Source organism: Myotis brandtii, unplaced genomic scaffold, assembly GCF_000412655.1.
Source record: "Myotis brandtii unplaced genomic scaffold, ASM41265v1 scaffold64, whole genome shotgun sequence".
NCBI classification, from domain to species: Eukaryota; Metazoa; Chordata; class Mammalia; order Chiroptera; family Vespertilionidae; genus Myotis; species Myotis brandtii.
In genome coordinates, this window is record NW_005370460.1 from 2,528,175 (window position 1) to 2,551,226 (window position 23,052).

The window sequence follows — 23,052 nt, forward strand, 5'->3', positions numbered from 1 at the left end:
CTGCCCCCCCACCCTCCACCCCCCCCTTCCCAGCCAGCCCTGTCCTCTGGGATTTTGACCCCAGCACTTTCTGACTAGGAGCCTCCTGCTCCTGACCTGGGCCCCAGCAATCACCTCAGCTTCGGTTCCTTCCTCAGGACCCCCCTCCCCTCCTTCCCCGGGAGCAGGAGGGCCACTCTGAGCCAGGGCCTTGCAACATGCATTGTTTTATATTTGAATTGTTCTCTGCATTTGCAAAAGCATTTTCACACAAACATCCGAGCTGCACAGCCACCTGCGATTCGACAGGAAGGACTTTCCCAGGCACAGCCTCTGCCTTTTCAGCCACGTGGAACTCGGATCCAAGAGGAATCCCAGGAGTGGGGAGACCTGGAGGCCTCATGGGATCAGAAGCCTCTCAACAGGAAAATAAAGGAACTCGAGGGAAGGGACCCTTCTGCCCTGGCTCAGCCCCCATGGCCTCTCCAAGGACAAGAGGACCCAGAGGTGGAGCCCAAGATGGACTGAGCCCCTGAGAGCAGCCCCCACCAGCCGCCCGCCCGCCTTTCCGAGCTGAAAGGGACTGCTGGGTTCCCCAAAGGAGGGCGGGCTTGCTGGCCGCTCAGGTGGGGGCAGGGCTGCTGCTTCCAGTGCTGGGAAAGGGGGCAGCCCTTCCTCTCCCTCCTCCTCTCCCGCCCCTACACTCTGGGATGATGGAGGGAATGAAAAGCAGGAGATTGATAATCAGCCCCATTATTACCAGCATTATATGTAATTATAGCAAAACCTCACTCATTTGGATCAATTGAGAGAAAAATCCGTCTAAATTCCTGACAACTTGGCAGATTACTTTTAAATTATAATTTTATTACTTCTAAGTAACACACGTGAAGAGTTGTGTTTCAAGTACCACAAGCTAATGGTTATTAAGTGGGGATTTTATGAAATCTGCTTTAAAAGACTCTTTTGTAATTAAGACCCCGTTAATATGCTAATGACACTCCTGCTATGCTTTTTAAATTGCTTGAAAACAGATGCAATTTAAATAGGCTCAAGACTTCTACAATCTCATTTGCTTAACAAACCTTTTGGGGGGGTGGTATTTTTATTATTTCTTTATTTTTGGCGAATGAGAAAATACAAACTAGTTCATGCCATGATGATGTAACCACGGTTCCAAGTTAAGTACGTCATAAATTAATAAGGCCATGTTGCTGTGGGTGAAAGCCAGGCTTTGGGGACTTGAAGAACCACTACATTTTATAGACAAGGATCCCAGAGAGGTTGCCGACTTGCTTGCAGCCACACAGGACACAGCAGGGATCCCGGGCCCCAGGGCCTAGCGCTTTTCACCCGTGAGCGCTGCCTTACACTCACTCAGCCCCTCAATTCCGTGCTATTAGTTTCCGTATCCTCTGGTTCAGCCAGACATATTTGTTCAGCTCCTACTATGTGCCAGGTCCAGTGAGGAAACTGGGGTTCGATGGTAAAGTGACCCTGCAGGGCTGGTGAGTTATTCCGGATCTAGATTCTGAGAGGAGTTCGTGCAGTGGTCAGCGTTTCTGCATGTAACTCATGGCAGTCTGCCCCCCAGAGCCAAATGTTGAGCCTTGCTGGGACAGCCTTACAGTGTCCCTATACACGAGAGGTACCAAGGGACAGGGGCGCCCCTAACCAGACACAGCCTTGTCCCTTTAACCACTTCTGAATACTGTACACCGTGTGCCAGTCGGGCCTCCTAGACACATGCCAGTGAGTGTTTGAGGCATTTGCTGAGGGTGACCCCTTGTTCTTAGAATCCCTGGACAGCACTGTGTCCACACCCAGCTCTTGGACCCAAGACTTCACTCCCTCTGTCTCTCTGACCCTGTGGTCAGGTGTGCTCTCCGGGCTCTGAGCACAGGCTGTCTCCAACGGACAACAGTCATCTTAAAGCACAGTGAGCGGGCCCTGGCCGGGCAGCTCAGTGGGTTAGAGCGTCGTCCCAATTGCCAAGGTTGCCGGTTTGAACCCTGATCAGAACACATATAAGAATCAACCAATGAATGCATCAAAAAGTGGAACAATAAATCTCTCATTCTCTCTCTCCCTTCCTCTCTCTAAAATCTACACTAATAAAAGAGAAACATGGTAATTGGCGTACGACCGCTACCCTTCCCATTGGCTAATCAGCATATCCTTATGCAAATTAACTGTCAGCCAAGATGGCGGCCGGCAGCCAGGCAGCTGGAAGCGAACATGAGGCTTGCTTCAGCCAGAAGCCAGGCTCACGGCTGGCGAGCGCAGCGGTGGGGGTGGTAGCCTCTCCCACCTCCGCGACAGCACTAAGGATGTCCAACTGATGGCTTAGGCCCACTCCCCCCAGGCCTAAGGCTTTAGTCGGACATCCTCAAGGGCTCCCAGACTGGGAAAGGGCACAGGCCAGGCTGAGGGACTCCCCCCACCGAATTTCGTGCACCGGGCCTCTAGTCAATCAATAAATTTAAAAGCACAGTGAACAACGTCTGTCCACTGCAGCGCCACCATCGGATAACGCACCCAGCATCATCCGCTCTCGGGTTAAGACCTACGTTCCTTGGATCTGTTAAGTTAACTGAGGCCCAAGAAACATTTCCAGAAATAACTGATCTCCAAACGTCCTGCAGACGCCAGACCTATAACTAGTTTGTACGTCCCTTCATGCAGAGGACGGGCCTCAGGTCCCGGGTTCCCGGGGCCCCACTGTGTGCCAAATGGCTGATTGACAGGCATTCCTAGGACAGTCTAGGGCAGTGATGGCGAACCTTTTGAGCTCAGCGTGTCAGCATTTTGAAAAACCCTAACTTAACTCTGGTACCATGTCACATATAGAAATTTTTTGATATTTGCAACCATAGTAAAACAAAGACTTATATTTTTGATATTTATTTTATATATTTAAATGCCATTTAACAAAGAAAAATCAACCAAAAAAAATGAGTTCGCGTGTCACCTCTGACACGCGTGCCATAGGTTCGGGCTATCTGTGACTTAGTCTTCTTCCCTGCTGGTGACCTCTATCCTTCGCTCTGCTCCCCACATTCCTGGGGCTGAGGCCCCAACCCCTCCACGAGCTGCTGGCCTATGATGGTGGCCAATAAAGGGGGGGACAAAGGAGATATCGAGTCACAGAAACAACCAGCAACCAGCCTGGAAGAAGCACCCCGTGTACTTATTAGGCACTTTCCCGGCCGCTCCTCTGACTCCTCGTAAGTGCTTTTTTAATTCAAGATCACAAGCCTTTCCATTTTTAGGTTCAGCTGTGGGGTTCTGGAATCCCGTCTGGAGTCTGAGTTGATCTTGAACCTGGACGCTCTGTCTCCCTTGCCTTCCCTCAGTCACAGCCTGTGATAAGGGGGCCAGGTTCCTGTAGGCTGTGGGGGTTGGAGGTCCCAGGTCCCGGCTCTCTTCCTGCCAGATCTCCTGAGAGAAGGGGGTGAGTTATTCAAACATAACTGCCAGGAGCTGGTGCAGAACCCTCGTCTTTCTCACTTCGCTTGGTCAGCACCTCTGAGTGCGCAGCCCCACACCTCAGGACCGGACGACCTCCTCTAAGAAAAATCTACAAACAAAATTCCAGCTGAATTTAGCACCATGGTCTCCGAATTTTCTGAAATGGAAAATGGGAACTAACTTTATTGTACATTTATAATTTTCCAGGCTTTATTTTATTGAATCCCAATGCTGTACCCTGACCCTATATGATTGGTATTGAGTTATTTTGCTGAAGCGGGGGACGGGGGGGGGGGGCTATCTGTGACTTAGACCCCTCTCCTCTCCTCTTCCTTCACCCCAGATGGCCCACAGAGGCTCAGGGGGACCCAGTTTGTTCATCCTCACCCAAGGATATGTTTACATTGATTTTTAGAGAGAGTAGAAGGGAAGGAGGGAGACAGAGAGAGAGAAACATTGATGTGAGAGAGACACATCGATTGGTTGCCTCCCACACTTGCCCCAACCAGGGCTGGGAATCAAGCAACCGAGGTACCTGCCCTTGACCAGAATCAAACCCTGGACCCTTCAGTCCACAGGCCAATACTCTATCCACTGAGCCAAACCAGCTTGGGCCTGGGGAACCCAGTTTGAAGACCATAAAAAGCTACAGGTCCTATTTCCCAAGTGTCCTCATCTGTAACTGAAGGGTCAGATGACCCTTCTGTCTGGCTTTGAAGACTCAGTCAGTGCCAGGGAAGCTGGGGAAGAGCTAGCATTGGGAATCCCTGAGAACAGTCAGAAACGGTCATAAAGTTCTCAGCAGGATCCCCGGTGGCCGGCAAACTGCCAGGATATAGCACAGCCCGTGTGGGTAGCTGGCATGTCTCATGCATTGATGACAGCAAGCGTTTACACCAAGACAGATCTGAGCAGTTGAGACAAAGGCCCTGTAGTTGGCAAAGACTAAGACGTTTACTCTCTGGTTCTTTAGAGAAAAGGTTTGCCGATCCCTGCTCCAAAAGGTAAAATCGCGTTCCAGGTATTAGAGTGAAGTGGGGTCCACCTGGAAAAAGTTGACCTTTGTTTTATTAGCACCTGCAAGGGCCCAGTCCCCTGCCCCCCACCCCAATCATTTTATTCATTTGCTGCAAGTGTTCATGGTCAAAACAAAAAAGGTGCATTGTGACCCCTAAGTGAGCTGTGAGCATGCAGAGAAGAACGGGGTGGCCTTGGGCAGGTGACTCAAGCTCCCCATGGCTGCACCTTCCTGAGTAACATGGGGGTGAGAACAATATAGCACCTCCCCTCCTGGGGTCCTTGAGAACATGGAGATGCTGCATGTCACACCCTTGGACAAAGGTTTGGCACATAGTAGGGGCCTAATAAATCCTGGCTATTCTTTCGCTCTTGTGAAGGTCACCAAGCCGGGACCTGGATCAGTCTCATGACAGCCACCCACCCCAGGCATTCGAGGAAATAGACTGACATTCCCTGGGCCTCACGCGTCCCACTTTCAACGGGCAGGTTCCTCTGGGAGCCCGGACGTCCCGGCCCCCAGCTGGTGACGGGGACTCTGTGGACACACGGCTGCACAACCAGGGGCAGGAAGAGGCAGAGGGCTTCCGGCAGCTTCTCCCCGCTTGCTGCTCGGCTCTCTACCTCTTGGTAAGATTGTAAATATTTCAGAGAACAGTTTATACTAAATATGTTCCTTCCTAGATCTCATCCATACGGAAGCCCCAGCCACCAACCACTTACTCCCCCAGTAGGTCCCTATCAGCCACTCACACACCTGGCATGCACACACACACACACACACACACACGACATACATACACACATGCACATGCATACATGTATACACATGCATGCATACACCACACACACACAACCATCTCCAACTCGAGCTCTCCCCCATGTCCATTCCTGGATGGAGAAGCAACTGTTCTCCAGATGCTTGGGGTCAGGACTCTTGCAAATCAGGAGGCCCCAGAAGAAGTCGCCAATAACTCTCCAGAGGTCACGTGACCCAGGGGCCTCCTACGCTATCCTGTGTTTCCTTCCTGAGTCTGCAGCCAGAGGGCAGTGCTGAAGCTGCTGGATCCTGACCCCTCGGGTGGGCTCCTGACCCCTAGGGTGGGCTGCTGCCCAAGCTCCCAGAGGAAGACCATGGCCCAGAGAGGCCGCCACAGGCAGCTCAGCGGAGCGCAGACTCTGCAGCCAAATGCCCAGTCCCACTCCCGGCTGTGCCTTCTGCCAGCTCTGGGGCCTGGCAATGCCCCCGTGCCCTCATCTGCAGGAGGAGCACGAAGTGGCGGCTCAGAGGGTCTTGAGGTAAGTGACCCTCCAGCACTTTGCTTCCTGAGTCTGCAGCCAGAGGGCAGTGCTGAGGCTGCCGGATCCTGACCCCTGGGGTGGGCTCCTGACCCCTCGGGCTTGAGAAGAAATGAGAGCCTCCCCTCCCGCCCGCCTGCCTGCCCTGAGGATTACCCACAATTGGATGTAGGATTACGGGCTCGGGGTGCCATCTTCTTAGAGGTGACACCTGTCTCCTGAGACAAACAAATTTCATCCTGAGCAGCTGGCAAAGCCAGGACTTGGCTTTGAAGACAAGGGTTCTCGCCTCGGCACGGGGCAGGCCGGAGGGGGGACATGAGCCTTTGTGGGCACTGCCACCCGCCAGCCACCTCCCTTTGGCCAACCTGAGCGTCTGGTTCACTTCACTGATGGGACGATGGTCTGACAGCTGGTGAGCACAGCCCCGGACACAAGTCCAGGAGCCATGTCCTGAGGGAGATCTGCTTCCTGAAATCCCTTCACAAGTCCCAGGAGCCATGCCCTGAGGGAGATCTGCTTCCTGAAATCCCCCCACAAGTCCCAGGAGCCATGCCCGTCCCTGCGGTGGCCCTGCTGCCTCCCTGCAGGCCCTCGGCAGACCTCCGGGCGGCACAACCTGGGCTCCTGTCTCAGCAGCCTCTTCCCTGGCCGAGCAAACACAACATAGCGACAATGAAACAAAATCACTGTCCCTCCCAGCCATGAGGAGGCAGCGTGGCATCAGAGGGGCAAGTAACCAACCAGGCGAGCCTTTCCCTCCAGCTCTGCAAACAACTCGTTTTCTCCCAGGCTGCCTTGCGCCTGCGTTTCCTTCTATCTCAGACCGAATTGCGCTAAATACCGGAGTTCCCGCAGTGATGACCGCCCCAGCCAGCCAAATCTGTGGGTCTCCGCGCATTTCCTTCTACTTCCCCAGATTCCTAGTGCATCCTTCTGTAGAGATGCTTGGTTTTTAAAATTAATTTGCATGTTAGTACTTAAGTACAATGGAGGGAATGAACATATTAACTTGTATTAAATACCCGATAAGGACAGTGCTGCAGTAACTGCTTTTTCGGGCATTAGCATATGGAATTCTCACAGCAATATCCTAAGGGTGGGATTATAAGCTCCATTTTACAGATGAAGACACTGAGGCTCAGAGAGGTTCAATGTCTTGCTTAAGCTCACACAGCTAGTCAGTGAAAACTAGGAACCAAACTCAGTTTCTTCCTTCCTTTTTTCCTTCCCTCCTCCCTTCCCTCCTTCCCTTCTTCCCTCCTTCCTCCCCCCTTCCTTCCCTCCTCCCTCCTTCCCTCCTTCCTCCTGCCCTCCCTCCTTCCTTCCTTCCTTCTTTCCCTCCTTCTTTCCTTCCTTCCCTCCTACCTTCCTTCCTTCTTTCCTTCCTTCCTTCCCTCTTTCCTCCCCTCCCTCCTTCCTTCCTTCTTCCTTCTTCCTGTCACTATGTCAGATTGAAGGGATCCTATTTAAGTGTGAAGCAGGGCTTTCTGGAAGGCTCTCCCACTCAGCCGCACTGACCCTTGGACTCGCCCCTGCCACCGTCGACACCGCATGCACACGAATGCACAGTGAGGCCCAAGGTGCTCTGAGCCTGCGGCCGGCACCCAGGGCGCCATCAAGCGGCCCCACTGAACTGTGGACCAGACCTTCGTTCTCCAGCCTTCATCTCCGCTCTCTCCCAAACCCTCCTCCTTCAACCCTTTTCACCCCAACTGTCCCAGCGGGTCTCCTGGGCTTCCATGAGGCCAGGGCCTCACAGACTCGGGCCCCAGGGATCTCAGAGGTTGACATGTTCTTCAGACACCTGAACTCGAGGCAGCGGAGAAAGGGCTGCTGGCTGTGGGTGGGCCCAGGATGGGAGCTGAGAAGGCGTTTCACGCCCAGGCCCGGTGACCCAGCTGTGAACTAGAGATCGGATGTCCAGGCCGCAGCCTTGGCCGCCACGCTCACTGGGCCATCACGAGACTGGCCCCAATCACCTGAACTCGACCTCTTCCAGGATCATAGCCACAGCCCCACACCCCTGCGTCCAGGCGGCCACCTCCCACCATGACGTGCGTCTGCGTGATGAGCCCACCCCACCAAAGGGGCAACGACCGTGTCGCATGCACATCTGTATCCCAGCGCCTGACAGCGCTTGGCTCGGAACCACCACCTGTGCCCCCTAAATGCACGGCAGCCCCGGGCCTGACGCCGCCAGGAGGGACCACTGCACCTGCGCACGAGCATCCTGCCCAGCGCAGCCCGGACGAGCTGCCCGCCTGCCCGCACGGAGGTCAGGAGAGCAGGGGCTTTTCCTCCTCCAGATTTGACAAGAATTTCTGCTTTGTCCTGCCTGCCAGCAGCACGGGCAGGACAGGAGCTCCAGGGCCAGGGGCAGGCGCTGCCACCACCAGCTGACGGGGAAAGGCCAGCCGGTCAGCTGTCCATTCCATTCACTCAGGCTGGGCGACTGTCAGGGAATCCCGGGGCCTTGGGGAGTGTGCCTCGGGGATGGGTCGCCAGCCAGCCCCACCCCAGGGAAGTGAGGGCAGTGACCCTGGCTGGGAATTGGGGACAGCAGGGGAGCGACCAGGGCTATTAGCAAAACAAAAGGCAAGAACGAAGGAGGGACAGCACTGTGCAAATTAAAGCTTAGGTTTGCTTTTAGAAATCTACTTTTCAATACAGCAAGCTCTTGTTCGGAAGTGTCCTGGAACCCTTAACAGAGGCGGTCCCTCCCTCTCCCCTTCTCCTCACTGTGATCTGGGTCATCTTTAACTCTCCACTTCACACACTCACACGCACACTCACACACTCACACACACACTCTCACACACTCACACGCACACACACACACTCACTCTCACACACACACTCACATACACACACTCACACTCACACACACTCACACACACACTCTCACACACTCACACACACACTCACACGCACACTCACACAAGCACATGCCGCTGCAACAATGCGCAGCTTCCAGCTGGTCTCCCATGTGCAGACCCGCATACGCTCCCCCGTGCTCTCACTCGGATGTGCAAAAGCACCGTCACCCATGGCCGTCTCTCCCCTCTCTCGTGCACACGCACACTGACATGCAAGCACAGTGCACATGCATGTACACATAAAGGATTCAATACTAATCCCGTTAGCGGTCCCCCGTGTCCCCTCCATCTCCCCAGGACAGTCCAGAAGGTGCCATACTCACCGCCAAAGCTGGTGGGGAACTTCATGAAGTGAGGATAATTCCCGTACATGTTTACTCTTCACTCATAGTCCTCGCTGCCGGTCTCTGAAGATCGCGGCTCCCCACCCCAGGCACGGCCGTGCCCTTCAACTTGGGCGCCCGAGAGTGGTCATCGCCACCCCGCACCCGGCTGCGCGGGCTGGGCCAGCCCTCGGGGATTAGCCAGGAATCCGCCTCTCAACTGGGGCGGCCGCATAGCGCGCTGGAGCCCGACCGGCAGCTGGTGCCTGTCAGTAATCACGCATAATGCCTCCGCCGCCGCTGCTGCCGCCCTGAGATCCTGTTGCTGGTTTGATTAACTCGGCTGGGCTGCAGCACTGCTCCCAGCTCCCTGTGGTCCCGGGGGTCCTCCTGGTGGCGCGATCTATTATCCAGGAAGGATCGATGTGTGACCGCCCCACCGCAGGTCAGGAGAGGGGGAGGTGGCAGGGGATGGAAGACTCTTTAGGTGCCTTTTCCTTGACTTGCACCCACAAAAATCAATGGGTTTTATTAAAATGCATTTTCTCAGTTCGGCTGCTCTGTGTCCGACGCACTTGCGATAGGACCTGAGAGCAGCTGTGGGAGGGGCAGCGATGGGAGCGGGACTAGAGCCGCCCCGGGTCCGAGGGCTCTCCTGAGCGGCCGAGGCACTGGCTCTCACAGTGGGGGCTCTCGCTCACCTCACACAAGGGTCGTTCGCTGACCTTTCCCTGGAGGGTGCTCACCTCCACCCCATCAAAGCGCCCGAGTCCTCACTGACACAGACACTCCCTTGGGTGGGACCAACCCACAAATCAAAGTCCAGGTACCCCTTCGGCGTCTGGCCTGGGATGCAGCTTTCCTGACAAGCCACCGCTCAGCCTATACTTGACCACCTCCAACGAGGAGGGCTCCCTCCTCTCCCACTCCATTTCTGGGTAGTTCTCACCATGAGAAAGGGCTTTATGGAGCTGAGATCTGCCCCTGCCCCTGCAGCTCCTGCCCACAGGTTCCAGGCACCTCCCTGGAACCACACAAGAGACGCTGGGGGTTTGTCACGGCAGGTTCTTCTGCAAATTCAGACACAAACCTCATGCCCACAGTCTATGTCCTCCTGGCACACTCGTCTCTTCACATCCCATAGTCCCGAGCGCCCGAGGGCACTGGCGACCCCTCCTTTCTCTGTGCTGCACGTTAATTCACAGAGCTGCCCGCCCTCCCCCGGGGAAGCAGGGTGCCCCGACTTGGATGCAAGGCTCCAGCGACGGGGCCACCCTTCTCCTCGTGCTGTGTGTGTGGGCAGGGCCATGGGGGCACTGTCAGGCCCCCAAGGGGTCAGCTGAGCCCTGACACTGAAACAAGGATCCGAGGGTTTCTCCTGCACTGCCTTGGACAGAGCGAGCCAGAGAGGGAGGTCAAGTCAGGGCCCCAGGGGAGAAAACCAAGACTCCAGGGCTAGGAGGACCCAGGACAAACGAAGAGGAAAGAGCCAGAGCAGGGACGACGTCAGGGGCATTAGCCCCACAGTTAACTCCCGTCAAGCGAACCTGACACCCCAGGTCTGTCTCCTTAGCCACAGTCTGCGCCCCATTCCTGGGCGTTGGCTCAGAGGCCAGCGTGCACCTCCCTCACTCCTCTGCCATGAAATCCGAGTCCACGCACCCTCCCATCATTCGGATCCAGCTGTTTCGTCCAGTCCGTTTCTTCTGCCTCCCCATCCATGGCTTCTGAGGATCCTGAGCCGCCTTCCATAGTTCATCCGACTCATGGTTAAAATGCTGAAAGGACACAGCAAGGACCATGTCTTAGAGCCCGCCACCGCTATGTCCACTCGCCAGTGCTGGGCCCTGTCCCGCCATGTTCCCTGGCCTGGCCTGGCGAGGTTGGATCCGTAGAGAAAGCACCAGCGCGGAAGCCAGCAGCTGGACACGAGTCCCAGTCCACCGCTGACCGCCTCACCACACTGGCCAGTTCCCCAGTCCCCCACACGGTGACCGCATGGGTTTGTCTTGAGGGTCAAATGAGTCCACACCTAGAACCACCTAGAATACACCAGAGCACAGCAAATGCGTGCACGCTCTTTCCATGATGACGACGGTGCTGACGTACACGACTTACCTCCTTTTGCTCATTTGTAACCTGTCCGAGCAGGGCTGGACGATTCCAGAGCCTCCTTCACCCTCAAATTCAACTCGAATGAATCCAGCACCCGTGACACAGCGGCCCATTCTCCCCATGGAGGTCTCAGAAACACATGTCTTAGTGACGCACAAACCACGTTTCCAGCGTCCACCCAGCAAGGGCGGAAGCACACTGTCCCGGCACATGTGGCCTTTCGGTGAACCGGTGCTGCAGTGCTCTTCTCGGACTCCACGCCAGCCTTTCACACGGGCTCTCCAGGGCCTCGTCCGAGGGCAATGTCACCATGACCTGCTTGGTGGTGGGCTCAGTCTTCTTCCTTTTGATAGGTGAGGTGCGTTTTCACAGAATGAAGCCAGATTCCTCAGCCTGGCGTGGAGACACCTCACATCCTGGCATCTCTGGAAAGTGCTCTGGGACAGCCACCCCTAGGCCCACGAACACACGGCTCCACCTCTCCAGCCCGTGACCTTGGCGAGCGAGCTCACTCGCCACGGAAACACCCACGCCGCCACCTCACTGAGGTTCCTGGGTTTCGTTTTGGTTTCATGACTCAGACGTGATGATGGCTGTGCATGTGTTTTGTTTGGGGTTGGTTTGGGTTTTTGTTTGTTTTAGACTGTAAGGAAGTCATACTCTCTTGGTTTTCTCTCTTCCTTTCTCTGTCAGTCCTTTCTGGTCTGGATGCTTCGCTCACGGTGGGAGCACTGTTGGTTCACTCCAACTTCTGGTTTGTTGTTCATGCCATTGACCTTGTCCCGCCTGTGCCCCCACACCCATTGTTTTCCCACATAAATGCTAGAAACGCTAGTAGGTGCTCGACAAATATTTTTTCGTTAGGAAATGCTCGATGTGTTTATCCCAGAGCCTCCCTTGTGACACCTTCCATCTGGCCTCACAGCCCATAACAAGCCGCGAGCTTTGCTGAAGGCCAGGAAGTCTGACTGCGGCTTTGGTCTTTAATCCGCACGTTCTGCATGGCACCGCTGTGTCTTGTCCCAGACCATTGTTGACATAACAACGTGATCCTCCCAGAAGCGGTTCCCAGGCAGCCCCCGGCATCAGTCACTCGCTGTCTCCAGCTGTTCCTGAATTCTCACGCGGTGTCAACCGACAGGCCAAGCACACGGTCCCTGGCGGGACGAGCACGTTCACTTACAAGGATGCCGGGCTCATGTCTGTGGGGTCCTCCGATGACCTAGTCCTCTCAGACACCTCGCTCTGCTTCTGTCGATGCCATCTGCGTCCAGTGAGCATGGAGGTCTGCCTGCATCTTCGCTGGTGTGTTCAATGCAGGGGCAGCCTGATACGTTACCCTGGTAAATATACCTTCACCGCTGGTCCCATTCCTGGGTTCATTGTTTTGCTTTGGACCAGGGGTGATAGAAGATAATATTTTGCAGCAAACATGAATGAAAAGCAGAGTCATCGATTTGATAATGGCCAGCAGGCGTTAGAGGCAGTATCTCCACAGCATTGACAGACTCCTGGCCTCCATGTGAGGTGCTCGGCCTGGGCACCGGAACGTCAGGGTTTGATGGGCTTCCCCAAACACTGAACTTAAGCCGGGCAGATGTAGCAGCTCATGTTACAGACGAGGAATGAGAGACCACGCTGTGAGGGCGGAGAAGGCAAGAGGCTACTCAGCCAAACTCAACTTAGGTTGTGATCTCTCCCAACCAGGACGTGGCAGAAATGGGTATGAAAGCCAGGCCCCACTTGCTCTCAGCCGCTGTGTCTGTCACCAAGCAGTGATCCTTCTGTTATTCATGTTTCTATTATATATGTGGGTGCCGGGCGTCTATAAATCACCGTTTCTCTTTTCTGGCATTCATTCATTCATTCATTCACTCATTCAATTATCATTCAGCCAACACGTACGGAGAGCTTCTTTCATGTCAGTCCCTGGGGACAGGCTAAGGGACCAGACACACCAAGGCCCTGGCCTCAGAGAGCATGCGCAGTCGGGGGAGGAGATGGACAGCAGCCCATAGGCACAGACACAGATACATCACTACACATCCCATAATGTGTGCCAGGAAGGAAAATAATTGGATGAGACGAGAGACTATGGCAGGGAATCTAATTTAAATGGAAAGGTCAGGGCAGACTTCTTTGAGGAAATGACAGTTATGCTCAGGTTGAAAGGATGAGTAGGGTTGAGTCTGAGGGGGAGTGGACCAGGCGGAGGTGCAGAGGGCCTGACGGCCTGTGGAGGGGACGATCTTGGTGCATTCGGGGGGCCAGCAAGTGTTCAGGTCTCCCCTCCAGAAGAGGGGCCATCAGCAGCTGCTGGGGCCATGGTCTCACCACAATTCTATGTCCACTAGGCCAGTCAACTCTGTGCCACTGAGAACCACGCTTCCTGGCTTCGTCTCCCCCTCACGTGCTGGTCAAAGTCAGACAGGACCCCCCTCACGGGTGTGTTCATCCCGCTCTTGTGCTCAGGGTGGCCTCCCTCCCTCTGCTCTGTGTCCAAGTCCCACCCGGGCCCCAAGGCCATTCTCAGGGGCCTCAGGTGGCCCTCTGGGAGCCCTCTGTCCCTGAGGCGCCCACAGTCTGTGGCCGGGCCCCGCCCGGTCACCCCACATGCTCTTCCTTGGACTGTCATCGCGAATGCACCTGAGAGCTCTCTTACTGAACAGCACGCCGTGGGTGCCGGGCCACGGGGCCGAGTCGTTTTTGTTGCCCCAACAGCCGTCACAATAGAGTCTGACACAGAATAGAAATCCCGTACATGTGTGACTAATGAATGAATAAACGCTCATTGATTGTGCGGAGATCGCCAAGGCCACTCGTGGGGGGAGTGTCCCTAGGTACCCGCACGTTGTACAGCCCACGTGCCATTTTCACGGGCGCCTTCTCCTGGAATCACAGGCTCACACTGGTGCGGGTGTGGTACATCCGTCTGGGCGGCTGAGGTCCTCCAAGGACAGAAATGATTCGGAAAGTATGCTGGCTGGCGGTGAGCGGGGCTGCTCAGCCGGCAGGAAGAATGGGGCCGGCCCTGGCCGGGTGGCTCAGTTGATTAGAGCGTCATCCCATACACTGAAAGGTTTCAGGTTCAATCCCCAGTCAGGGCATAAATGGGAGGCAACTGCAATCAATGTTTCTCGCTCACACCTCTCTCTCTCTCTCTCTCTCTCATCAACAAACATCTCTTCGGGTGAGGATAAAAACAGAGAGATTTCCACAAGGCCTGAGATGTGTCCAAAGACACACGCTCTGTCTACAAGGTGCCACCAACAGCTTTGCCACCAGGAGTGTTATTGTCAGAGCTGTTTGCTCATCGCCAGTGAGCTCCCCTGAGGTGTGGTCCCACACTTGTCTGCACATTCGAAACGCCCTGGGAGCTTCCAACATGCTGAGGCCTTTGTCCACTCCCGGAGGTGATTCCGTTGGTCCGGGGCTGTGGTCAGGGTTTCGGAACTGTTACCAGAGCCCACGTGACTCTGATGTGCAGATTTAGGGCAGAGAACCTTCCTACAACAGGACGCTGGGAAGGTCCATCCGCAGAAATGAGAGCCGCCTCCTGCGGCGAACGCCTGACTCCCGGGTGCTCTGGTTGCTGCCTTTCCGTATCTAACAGCTACGACATGAACTGTTCTGGTCATTTCACCTGCCCTTACAGTCATGAGCACACTAAGCTGCCGGCCGGCTGGTTTCTGATATGGGGATGACTGTTTATTCATATCCCTGCCGACAGCTGCTTAGGACGAATGACCATCTTCATGCCCCAGGAACATCACAGGCTCCAAACCAGAATAGACCTTCTCACGGCCGTGGCTCCGGACTGCACCGACGATCCCCCCTGGGAGCCCTGCCGACTATGGCTTTAACCATTTTGTTATGCCGGTAGTGGCAGCTCCCTCAATGCAGAAGTGACCCGGCTGGCTTGTAGCAGGTAAAACCCTGAATGCGACTCCAGGGCTCTACAGGGGCTAAATCAAGAGCTGAGCCAGGCCAGGGAGGCAGTGCTAGAGGATCGGGCAGCAATGGATTGTTTGCTGTTGCGGCATAACTGTGGTTGTTAAGAATTCAAAGGAATGTGCTATCTTAATCTTTCTGACAATTAATAGGAAACAACATTCAACAAATTAGGGAAACCATCTCCAGGGTAAAACAACGAGAAGGATGTTTTGGATTTGACTTATCCACGTCATCTTCCTGGCTACCCAGCCTGTCTGGGCTGCAGGAATTCTTTTTTATTTTTCTGTTTGTTTTTTGTAGCCTGGTTGCTTGCTGCTGTGTCCGATGTCTGCATTCGCTGTATCCCATCCCTGGAACTGCTGCCAAGGCTGACGCAAACACAGTCCAGCAAATGCAGTTTCACCTAAAACTAACCTCATAGATATGAGATGATAGAAATAGCAGTGGGAATGTTAGGGGCAGAAATAGAATATTGGGGACTAACTATCCTATATAATAAAAGCCTAATATGCAAATCGACCAAACGGCGTAATGACCAGCGGAACAACCGGTCGTTATGATGCGCACTGACCACCAGGTGGCAGACGCTCAATGCAGGAGCTTCCCCCAGCCCACAGGCCTCAGGCCAGCCAAGGCGGGTACCAGCAGGTCCTCGCCCCCCCCCAATCACTTTGCAGGTCACCCCTGCGTGAGCGTCTGCCTGGAGGCGACTAGCAGTGGCAATTGGGGGCAGGGCTGGCAAGCAGGCGGCACCAGGCTGGCCAAGGCATGTGCCAGTGGGGGGGCCCCCTGTTGCCATGCTGGTCGCCCCACAGATGGCACTGATCACAGGCCAGGCCTAGGGACCCTACCTGTGCATGAATTTCGTGTGCCCAGCCCCTAGTAATTATAAGAAATATTAATCATGCTCTGTTAACCGTGATTGTTTTGTTTTGATTAAAGAAAGCACATTCTAACCTGTCTGGGAGTTGTGCACCCCAGGGACCTGGGAGTCAACCTCAGAATGTGGTCCATTCTCACCCGAGAACTGCCTGTTATCATGGAAAATTAACCATTTGTTGCCCAAACAATCAGTCCCACCTCAGCCTGCATTTCCTGTAATCTGTAGCCATTAAACCCATTCTTATTCCTTTTGCCTACTTCCCCATGTAATCTTTGTCCTACCCAATGTAAACCGCTGGCTTATGGGGGTGCAGAACAGTTTTTGTGGATGACCTGCTGCTCTCCATGCTGCCGGCAGGATTGGAATAAATATTTAAAAAGAAAGAAAGACAATGGGCAACTGCATCCCAGGATAATTCCAAGGGACCAATGGGGCCCACACGGTCCACCGGCCAGTGCTTACAACAGGGGCTCATGACCCCAAGAAGCTCTTGCCTACAGAGTGGTGGTGAGGCTGTCTGCTGTGTGGACTTCCTGTACATTAGCTCCAGGTTTGCTGGTGTGGTGTTCCCAGCATGCCATGCTCACACGGCCCCTCTGCCCTCAACACCTGATGCATCAAAGAACCACCTACAGGCCTTTTCCTCTGTCAATCTTCGCTACAAAGAGCTAGTACTTCCATCGTTCTCCAAAAAACTTGCTTAAATATCTGTTACAGCACAAGTTTCATTTCCCTTTGTATCATAACCGGTTGCTAAACTGGAATGTTTTTCTTGAGTGCAGAGACAATCTCGTATTCATCTCTACGTTATCAAAGGATCTAGCATTTTGCCTTGTACACAGTAAGCACTCGATAAATGCTCATTGCATGGATGCTCATTGCATGGATGCTGAGATTACAACCAAGAGCAGGACAGGCTTCATCCCTGCTCTCATGGAATGAGTTTAAGGGTAACTTATAACTACCTTTAACGTTGAACTCAATGTTGTCCTAAACCTTTCAAGTTTGAAGAAACACTTACATGGACAGCTCCATCTCTTGGTTACCAGTCCAATCATGATCATAAAATCATAGACAACTCACCTGCCGCTGCAAAGCCACGGGAGCCCTTAGGACACAGAGCAACTGTGATCACACTGGGAAGGAGAACAGGGCTGAGACCAAAGGGAACTATCTGGTCCTTCCAGAGAGGTGCCCACCATACAGACACGGGACACTCTCATGCAGGTTGTGTCCAGACCCAAGAGGCTGCAGCCAAAGAGGCTGATGTCACCACTAGACCCCAGGAAGGCCTGTACACATCCCCCAGGGGGAGAGAGCAGTGCTGGAGCAGGGCCCAGCCCCCAGGACTAGGCCACTGTCGCCGATGCTACTGAGCAGACCCACACGGAGCTGGCTACTGGCTGGATGCAGGTGGAGATTTAGAGGCCGCAGCCCAACGGCGCACAGGCCAAGCGATCTATTTTCAGGTCCCACTCAGCTGCAGGGAAGAGGCTCTAAATATACCCCCAGTGCCTGCAGGAGGCAGATTAAGGTCCTGGCAGCTGAGAAGGGTGGGGCCGAGGGACAGAGGAGCCTCACCACCAACCTGGGCGCAGCCCCAAGGCCTGGCCACTTGTGAGCTCTATTTACAGGAGAGCACGTGTCCGTTATATTTGACTGGGCCCGGGGCCTGGGCTTCGGATGGCAGCAAAGGCCACGACTGTCCTCTGCCAAGACCCCCTGAGCAAAGCGTGTAGATGCCACAAAGGACCTGTTGTGTCCCCAGGCATCGGTGTCATAGGGAGGCCTTGCAATCATGTAAGCCACAGCAATGACCTTTCCTGTGTGCGACATCTGGTAGTCTACCAAGGCTTTTATTTATAAACAGGGTTGAGATATCATTTGAAGCCAAATCCAAGGGGCGCAGTCAGAAGGAAGTGGGCAGTAAGCCCATAAGGACTTCTCTGGCTGCAAAGGTTTGCTCTGGAACGGGGAAGGCCTTTGAGTTCAGCCAGGACATTGTTGTCTTGTCGCCAAAAGCCCAACGCCATATGGCGCCTCTGTTTCCAGGCAGGGCATCCCGAGAGGCCAGAAACGGAGTGGGAGCTGCACCCCCGCCAGCATCGGGTGACTGTCCAGTAGCCAAAATGAACAGAAAGAGCTAGAGAAGGAGACATAGGTGACTGGGGGCCAGGGCCAGAGGTGCGGCCAAGGCAGGTCAGAAAGCTGGAATGTTCGGCCATATCAGAGCTTGAGAAATCTCTAGTCAGTGTGTTACATTAGGGTTAGAAGAGCTACCAGACCCAGTTCAGCCTGCATCACCATGGGACACAGGAGAATCAGCAGAGGGAGCCGGTGTCGGAGACAGGCCCCCTGCGGCCCGGTTGCTTGGGGTCCAGGCACCGTCTGCATCCGCCTCCCCTGGAGGCTTGTTGAGCACAGATTCCTGGGTCCTGCCTGGACTCCCTGCATCGGAATCTTGGGGGCTGGAGAATGCCTGGACCCCTGTATCTTCAACACGCTCCCCAGGTGACTCCTGTGGGCAGTAACTCTAGGAAATCACAGCCCTGCAGGATGGTACCCGAAGAAGGCCAGACCTTAACAGCGCCGTGCTACAGTGCTCCGGCTGCTCCCGGAGCCGAGGGTCACTCTGTGAGGCCAGCGTTCACGCCAGTTCTTCCGACTCCAGATCCTGGACTCCTTCTACTCTCCTCCGCCTTGAGTTTCAGTCCTTGGCCCTGGCGAGCAGGAGGCCCAGGCTCCTGTCAGAAGAACGTTCTGGAAAATGGGTTGAGTGTGGCGGTGAGGGGGGACAAACTGGTGCTGGCCTGCAGCTACAGGTCTTGGAAAGACCTCGTTGGGAGAAAGTGGGCCCAAGAGACAAGAAACAGCCCAGAGCATCGTACCCAGAGGGCTGGTGAAGAGGTGCCCCTGGCAAAAGCAGCCCAGGGCCTGGTCCCAGACAGGGCAGGAGGACTTGAAGGGTGGACGAGGTGGGATCTGGACGCCCTTGCTGGGGGTGCAGGGAGGGAGCTCTCCGGCTGCCCGTGGCTTCATCCTTGAGCAGCTGCTGAGGACGCCACACTATTTCTGAAGCTGCACAAACCTCAGTGCCTCTCCAGGTGGAATTACGGACACAATTGGCAGGCCGGGTCCCAGACACTTAGGGACTGCAGCCTTTCTGACGCCAAACCCAAGCCCGCGTGCAGGGCTGCACTGCCCTCCTGCCTCCGCCCTGCACTGTGGGTTGGTCCGGATCCATTGCTGCCTCAGCCCAGACGGGAGAGCTGCGAAACCAGGACTTCCCCGTGGCGTCCTGGCAGGTGCAACCATCTCCCGAGGACCGAGGACCAAGGACCGCAGGCCCCAGAAGCACAGCAGAGGAGGAGACCCAGTAGCCAGCAAGGCGTTCTGCAGAGCCACTATTTTCTCACCGCTGGGGGGACAAGGATGAGCTCTCTGTACTTCAGTGAGGGACCCGTCTGCCTGGTGATTAGGAAAAGCAACTATAATTAGTGCTCAAATTAACCTCCCTCTTCCTGGAGGGTGGGCAGCAGCCTGTTTTCAAACTCGCACTCACTGGTCAGCTTGCCAGTGGTAGACCAGGAAGACATGAGCAAGGCAGCAGCCAGCCTCCCCCAGCCCCCTCCCCATGGCCCACAGAGGTGTCCACGCAGGGTGCCATCCCCCTACCCCAAGCCCGTCAGCCCTCCCCACACTGAGTACATTCAGCCTCCAGAGAAGTGCACAGCGGACTCTCCAAACACACCTCGCAGTCCTGGCTCCCACGCCCGTGCCTGGAGCTGAATCCGAGCTACCCTACCTGCCGCCTCTTCCTGCTCCTCCCAGCTGGGCGCCTCTGAGTCCTTCTGTCTGTCCCCCCTTCTCTGTGTCTCTATGTCTCTCCCTGCTCTGAACCCCTCACCCACCTCCCAGCAAGGAGGGTCCTCCATTCCGATCAGAAACCAGCTGGCCACGTGACCGTCAGGCCCTGGGCCCTTTGGGCTTCCTCAGAGCCCGCAGACCGCTATGACCGCACTACCCGAGCCCACCCTCAGGCCCTTCACCGTCGCCTGTTTTCTCAGCCTCCACGAGGGGCAGCCTTGTTGTGAGGAGGCAGGGACCTCAGTTTCCTGAGGAGGTGAGCATGTCACCCAGGCATTTAGATCAAAGTCTCTTCCCTAGGGGCTCTCCATGCCACACCCACCCATCCCCCAGCCAAGGTCAACCTCCCTCTCCTCGCTCCACTGTAAACCGCTCCTCTCCAGCAGCGTCACAGCTACCGTAATGGTACAACGCCTGCGTCCCTCCACAGACAGAAGGCCCCATGAGGGTGGGCGCCTGTCTCTTATTCATCCCTGAATCCTGGGCTGTGGTTGGCAGGGAGGAGGCAGTGTGTGAATGGATGGAGGTCATTGGCCACCTTGACCGTCTGACACTCCCAACAGGGCTTTGTCCATGGGAGGGGCTCGAAGAAAAGGAGAAAGGGAAGGAAGGAAGGAAGGAAGGAAAGGAAAGGAAAGGAAAGGAAAGGAAAGGAAAGGAAAGGAAAGGAAAGGAAAGGAAAGGAAAGGAAAGGAAAGGAAAGGAAAGGAAAGGAAAGGAAAGGGAAGGAAAGGAGGGAGGGAGGGAGGGAGGGAGGGGAGTTCATCTACTGGGAAAGTCAGCCAAGGCCAGTGATGGGTCAGTAATATCACATTTAATTCAAAAGCAGACACATGTAGTCCAATACATCAATAAATAATATTGAGCACCCACTCTGCATAAGGCATAGTATTCTTTCTCTGTGTGTCTGTCCCTGTCTGTTTATGTGCCTGTCCCTGTCTGTGTGCCTGCCCTTCTGTCTATGTGCCTGTCCCTCTGTCTGTGTGTCTGTGTGCCTACCCCTCTGTCTGTGTGTCTGTGTGCCTGTCCCTCTGTGTGTCTGTGTGCCTGCCCCTCTGTCTGTGTGTCTGTGTGCCTGTCCCTCTATGTGTCTGTGTGCCTGTCCCTCTGTCTGTGTGTCTGTCTGTGTGCCGTCCCTCTGTCTATGTGTCTGTGTGCCTGTCCCTCTGTCTGTGTGTGTGCCTGCCCCTCTGTCTGTGTGTCTGTGTGCCTGTCCCTCTGTGTGTCTGTGTGCCTGCCCCTCTGTCTGTCTGTGATAAGAGAAGTGGCTGTGGAGACAGTGAGGGTCTGGTTTGAGTCCCAGCATTGCCCCTGAGTGACTGCGTGACCTTGAGCACTCAGACCCCTCTGACTGTCACTTCCTGTGTCCTCGGCCTTTAAAATGAGCCCCGAATCCTCCGCTCACGGGGACACTGTGAGGACCTGGGAGCCTGTGTGCAGTGTGAGGTGTGACATGTGCGACTACTCAGTGTGGATGGAAAGGCCGGGAGTGAGGTGTGGCCGGAGCAGCGGGTGCCACCAGGGTGTGAGGGCCACGCTCTCTGCCCGGACAGGTCCAGAGGCTCCCGAGACACAGGCCCTCATCTTGTCAACCGGCTGCCTAGTAAAGAGATTGTCTTAATAGTGCGGGGTGCCGGGTGCCATGGTAACGGGCATTACAGGGTCTGGAGGAGAGGAGCCGCTCCTGATAAGAATGGGGGCCTGCAGGTGGAGGGGGGACACACAGATGGGGCAGAGGACAATGCGCAGCACAGTCAGCCCCGCGGGGGACGCACAAAGCCCCCCTCTCGGTGGCTCTTCCCTGAGCCCTGCCGCCCGGAGGGAGCGTGAGCGCCGCCAGATTGCCGCCGCTAATGCAGTTTAGACCCCTGTCCTTACGCTGGGAGCCCCGCTGGTTTTTTTAAGATATGAGCGCACACAAGCATGGATAAGCCCTGGCCAGGCGGCTCAGTGGGTTGGAGCCTTGTCCCGTGTGCCAGAAAGGTTGTGGGTTCAATCCCCGGTCAGGGTGTGTACAGGAGGCAATGATCCCTGTTTCTCTCTCTCTCTCTCTCTAACTCAATAAAAACATATCCTCGGGTGAGGATTTAAGGAAATCTGGATAAAACCAGGTTGTGATGGTTTTATCCGTGAGTCCCACCAACGTGGAGAGCCAGAGAGTGTGTGCGCTGTGAGTAAAAGGTCAAAACGAACACTAATTTCCGTACCATCAAAGTCCCCCTACGAAGACACCCCTGTTTGTCTAAGGACCAGAAGGAGCCGACCACGGCAGGCACGGCAGAGGGCGAGGGAGGGGATTCCTGCCCAGGGAGGCCTGTGCGCCCAGCCCGGGACTGGGGCACCTCAGCTTCAGCGGGGCGTTCGTATCGGGGTCCTGGGCCTCGGGCCAGCCCTGCCATGTCTGGGTTTCTCAAGGAGGGCATCTGCTCACAGCACGCTGTAGGATCTGCTATGAAAACAGCGTCCTTTCCCGGCGGCCCCTGGATGTCTCCTGCTGACCCTCGCCTCCTCCTGTACCCCCGCCTGTCCCGCCCAGTGCGCGGAGGCCCTGAGGCGGGCCCAGGTGGAGAGCTCGGCCTCTGGGTTCCGTGGATCCTGGGTTTGGGACTCTCCCTAAAACAGTTGTTGAATGTGGCTGTTTTCGTGTTTGCTGACCACACCGATGTCCCCACGGCTGCCAGGCCTGGAGGACGTGGTATAAACAAGAGGAAGCTCTAGATCAGGACGCCGAGCGGCTCCTGGCTGCCAGGATTCGGGGCGCTGGGGTGGCGGGTGGCTGTGTTTTTGCCTTTTCTATGGTTTTTAAGACTAGATTTCTCTTCTTCCCTTAGTTAGGAGGGAACGACCTATGAGCCCTTTCAATATTCTTTACACGGGAACAATGATGGTCCCATCGTGGGATTTTAAGGTGACTTCTATTTTCTTCTGCAAACCTCTGGTTTGTTTACAAGTTCTCTATTACCTTTTCCTGTTACTTATTACATTTATAGTGAGAAAAATAATTTATACATTTTAAACAAAGATATTCTCTAGTCTTCTGAATCGTTTGTTTTTGCTACAGACCATACCCCCATTCCTCCATACATTTTATTTCGTAAGGCAAGTAGCTCAGGAACCACAAAACGGACAGACAAGCCTGAACTCCTCCCCACCCTGAGAAAGCCACACGGTTGGAGCTGAAACCCTGGGTTTTATGAGCATCCCCTTGGACTGCGCCTGGGGGCCCCTCACCTGAATTAGACTCTCATCCCATTAAGGAATGAAC

General features: G+C 55.1%; 1 protein-coding gene across 3 annotated transcripts in view; it reads right to left on the minus strand.

Moving 5' to 3' along the window:
• RXRG (retinoid X receptor, gamma) overlaps nucleotides 1-23,052 on the minus strand; it is a 141,056-nt gene that overhangs the window by 26,655 nt on the left and 91,349 nt on the right. The window contains exon 1 of one of the 3 annotated variants that reach the window (XM_005880493.2): nucleotides 8,969-10,256. The exons of 1 other annotated variant lie outside the window; for it this stretch is intronic. In XM_005880493.2, coding sequence (XP_005880555.1) covers nucleotides 8,969-9,017 — 49 coding nt within the window. In that variant the 5' untranslated portion in view covers nucleotides 9,018-10,256. Of the gene's footprint in view, nucleotides 1-8,968; nucleotides 10,259-23,052 lie in introns of those variants that run through there. One more of the 3 variants, XM_005880491.2, reaches the window with a different exon arrangement.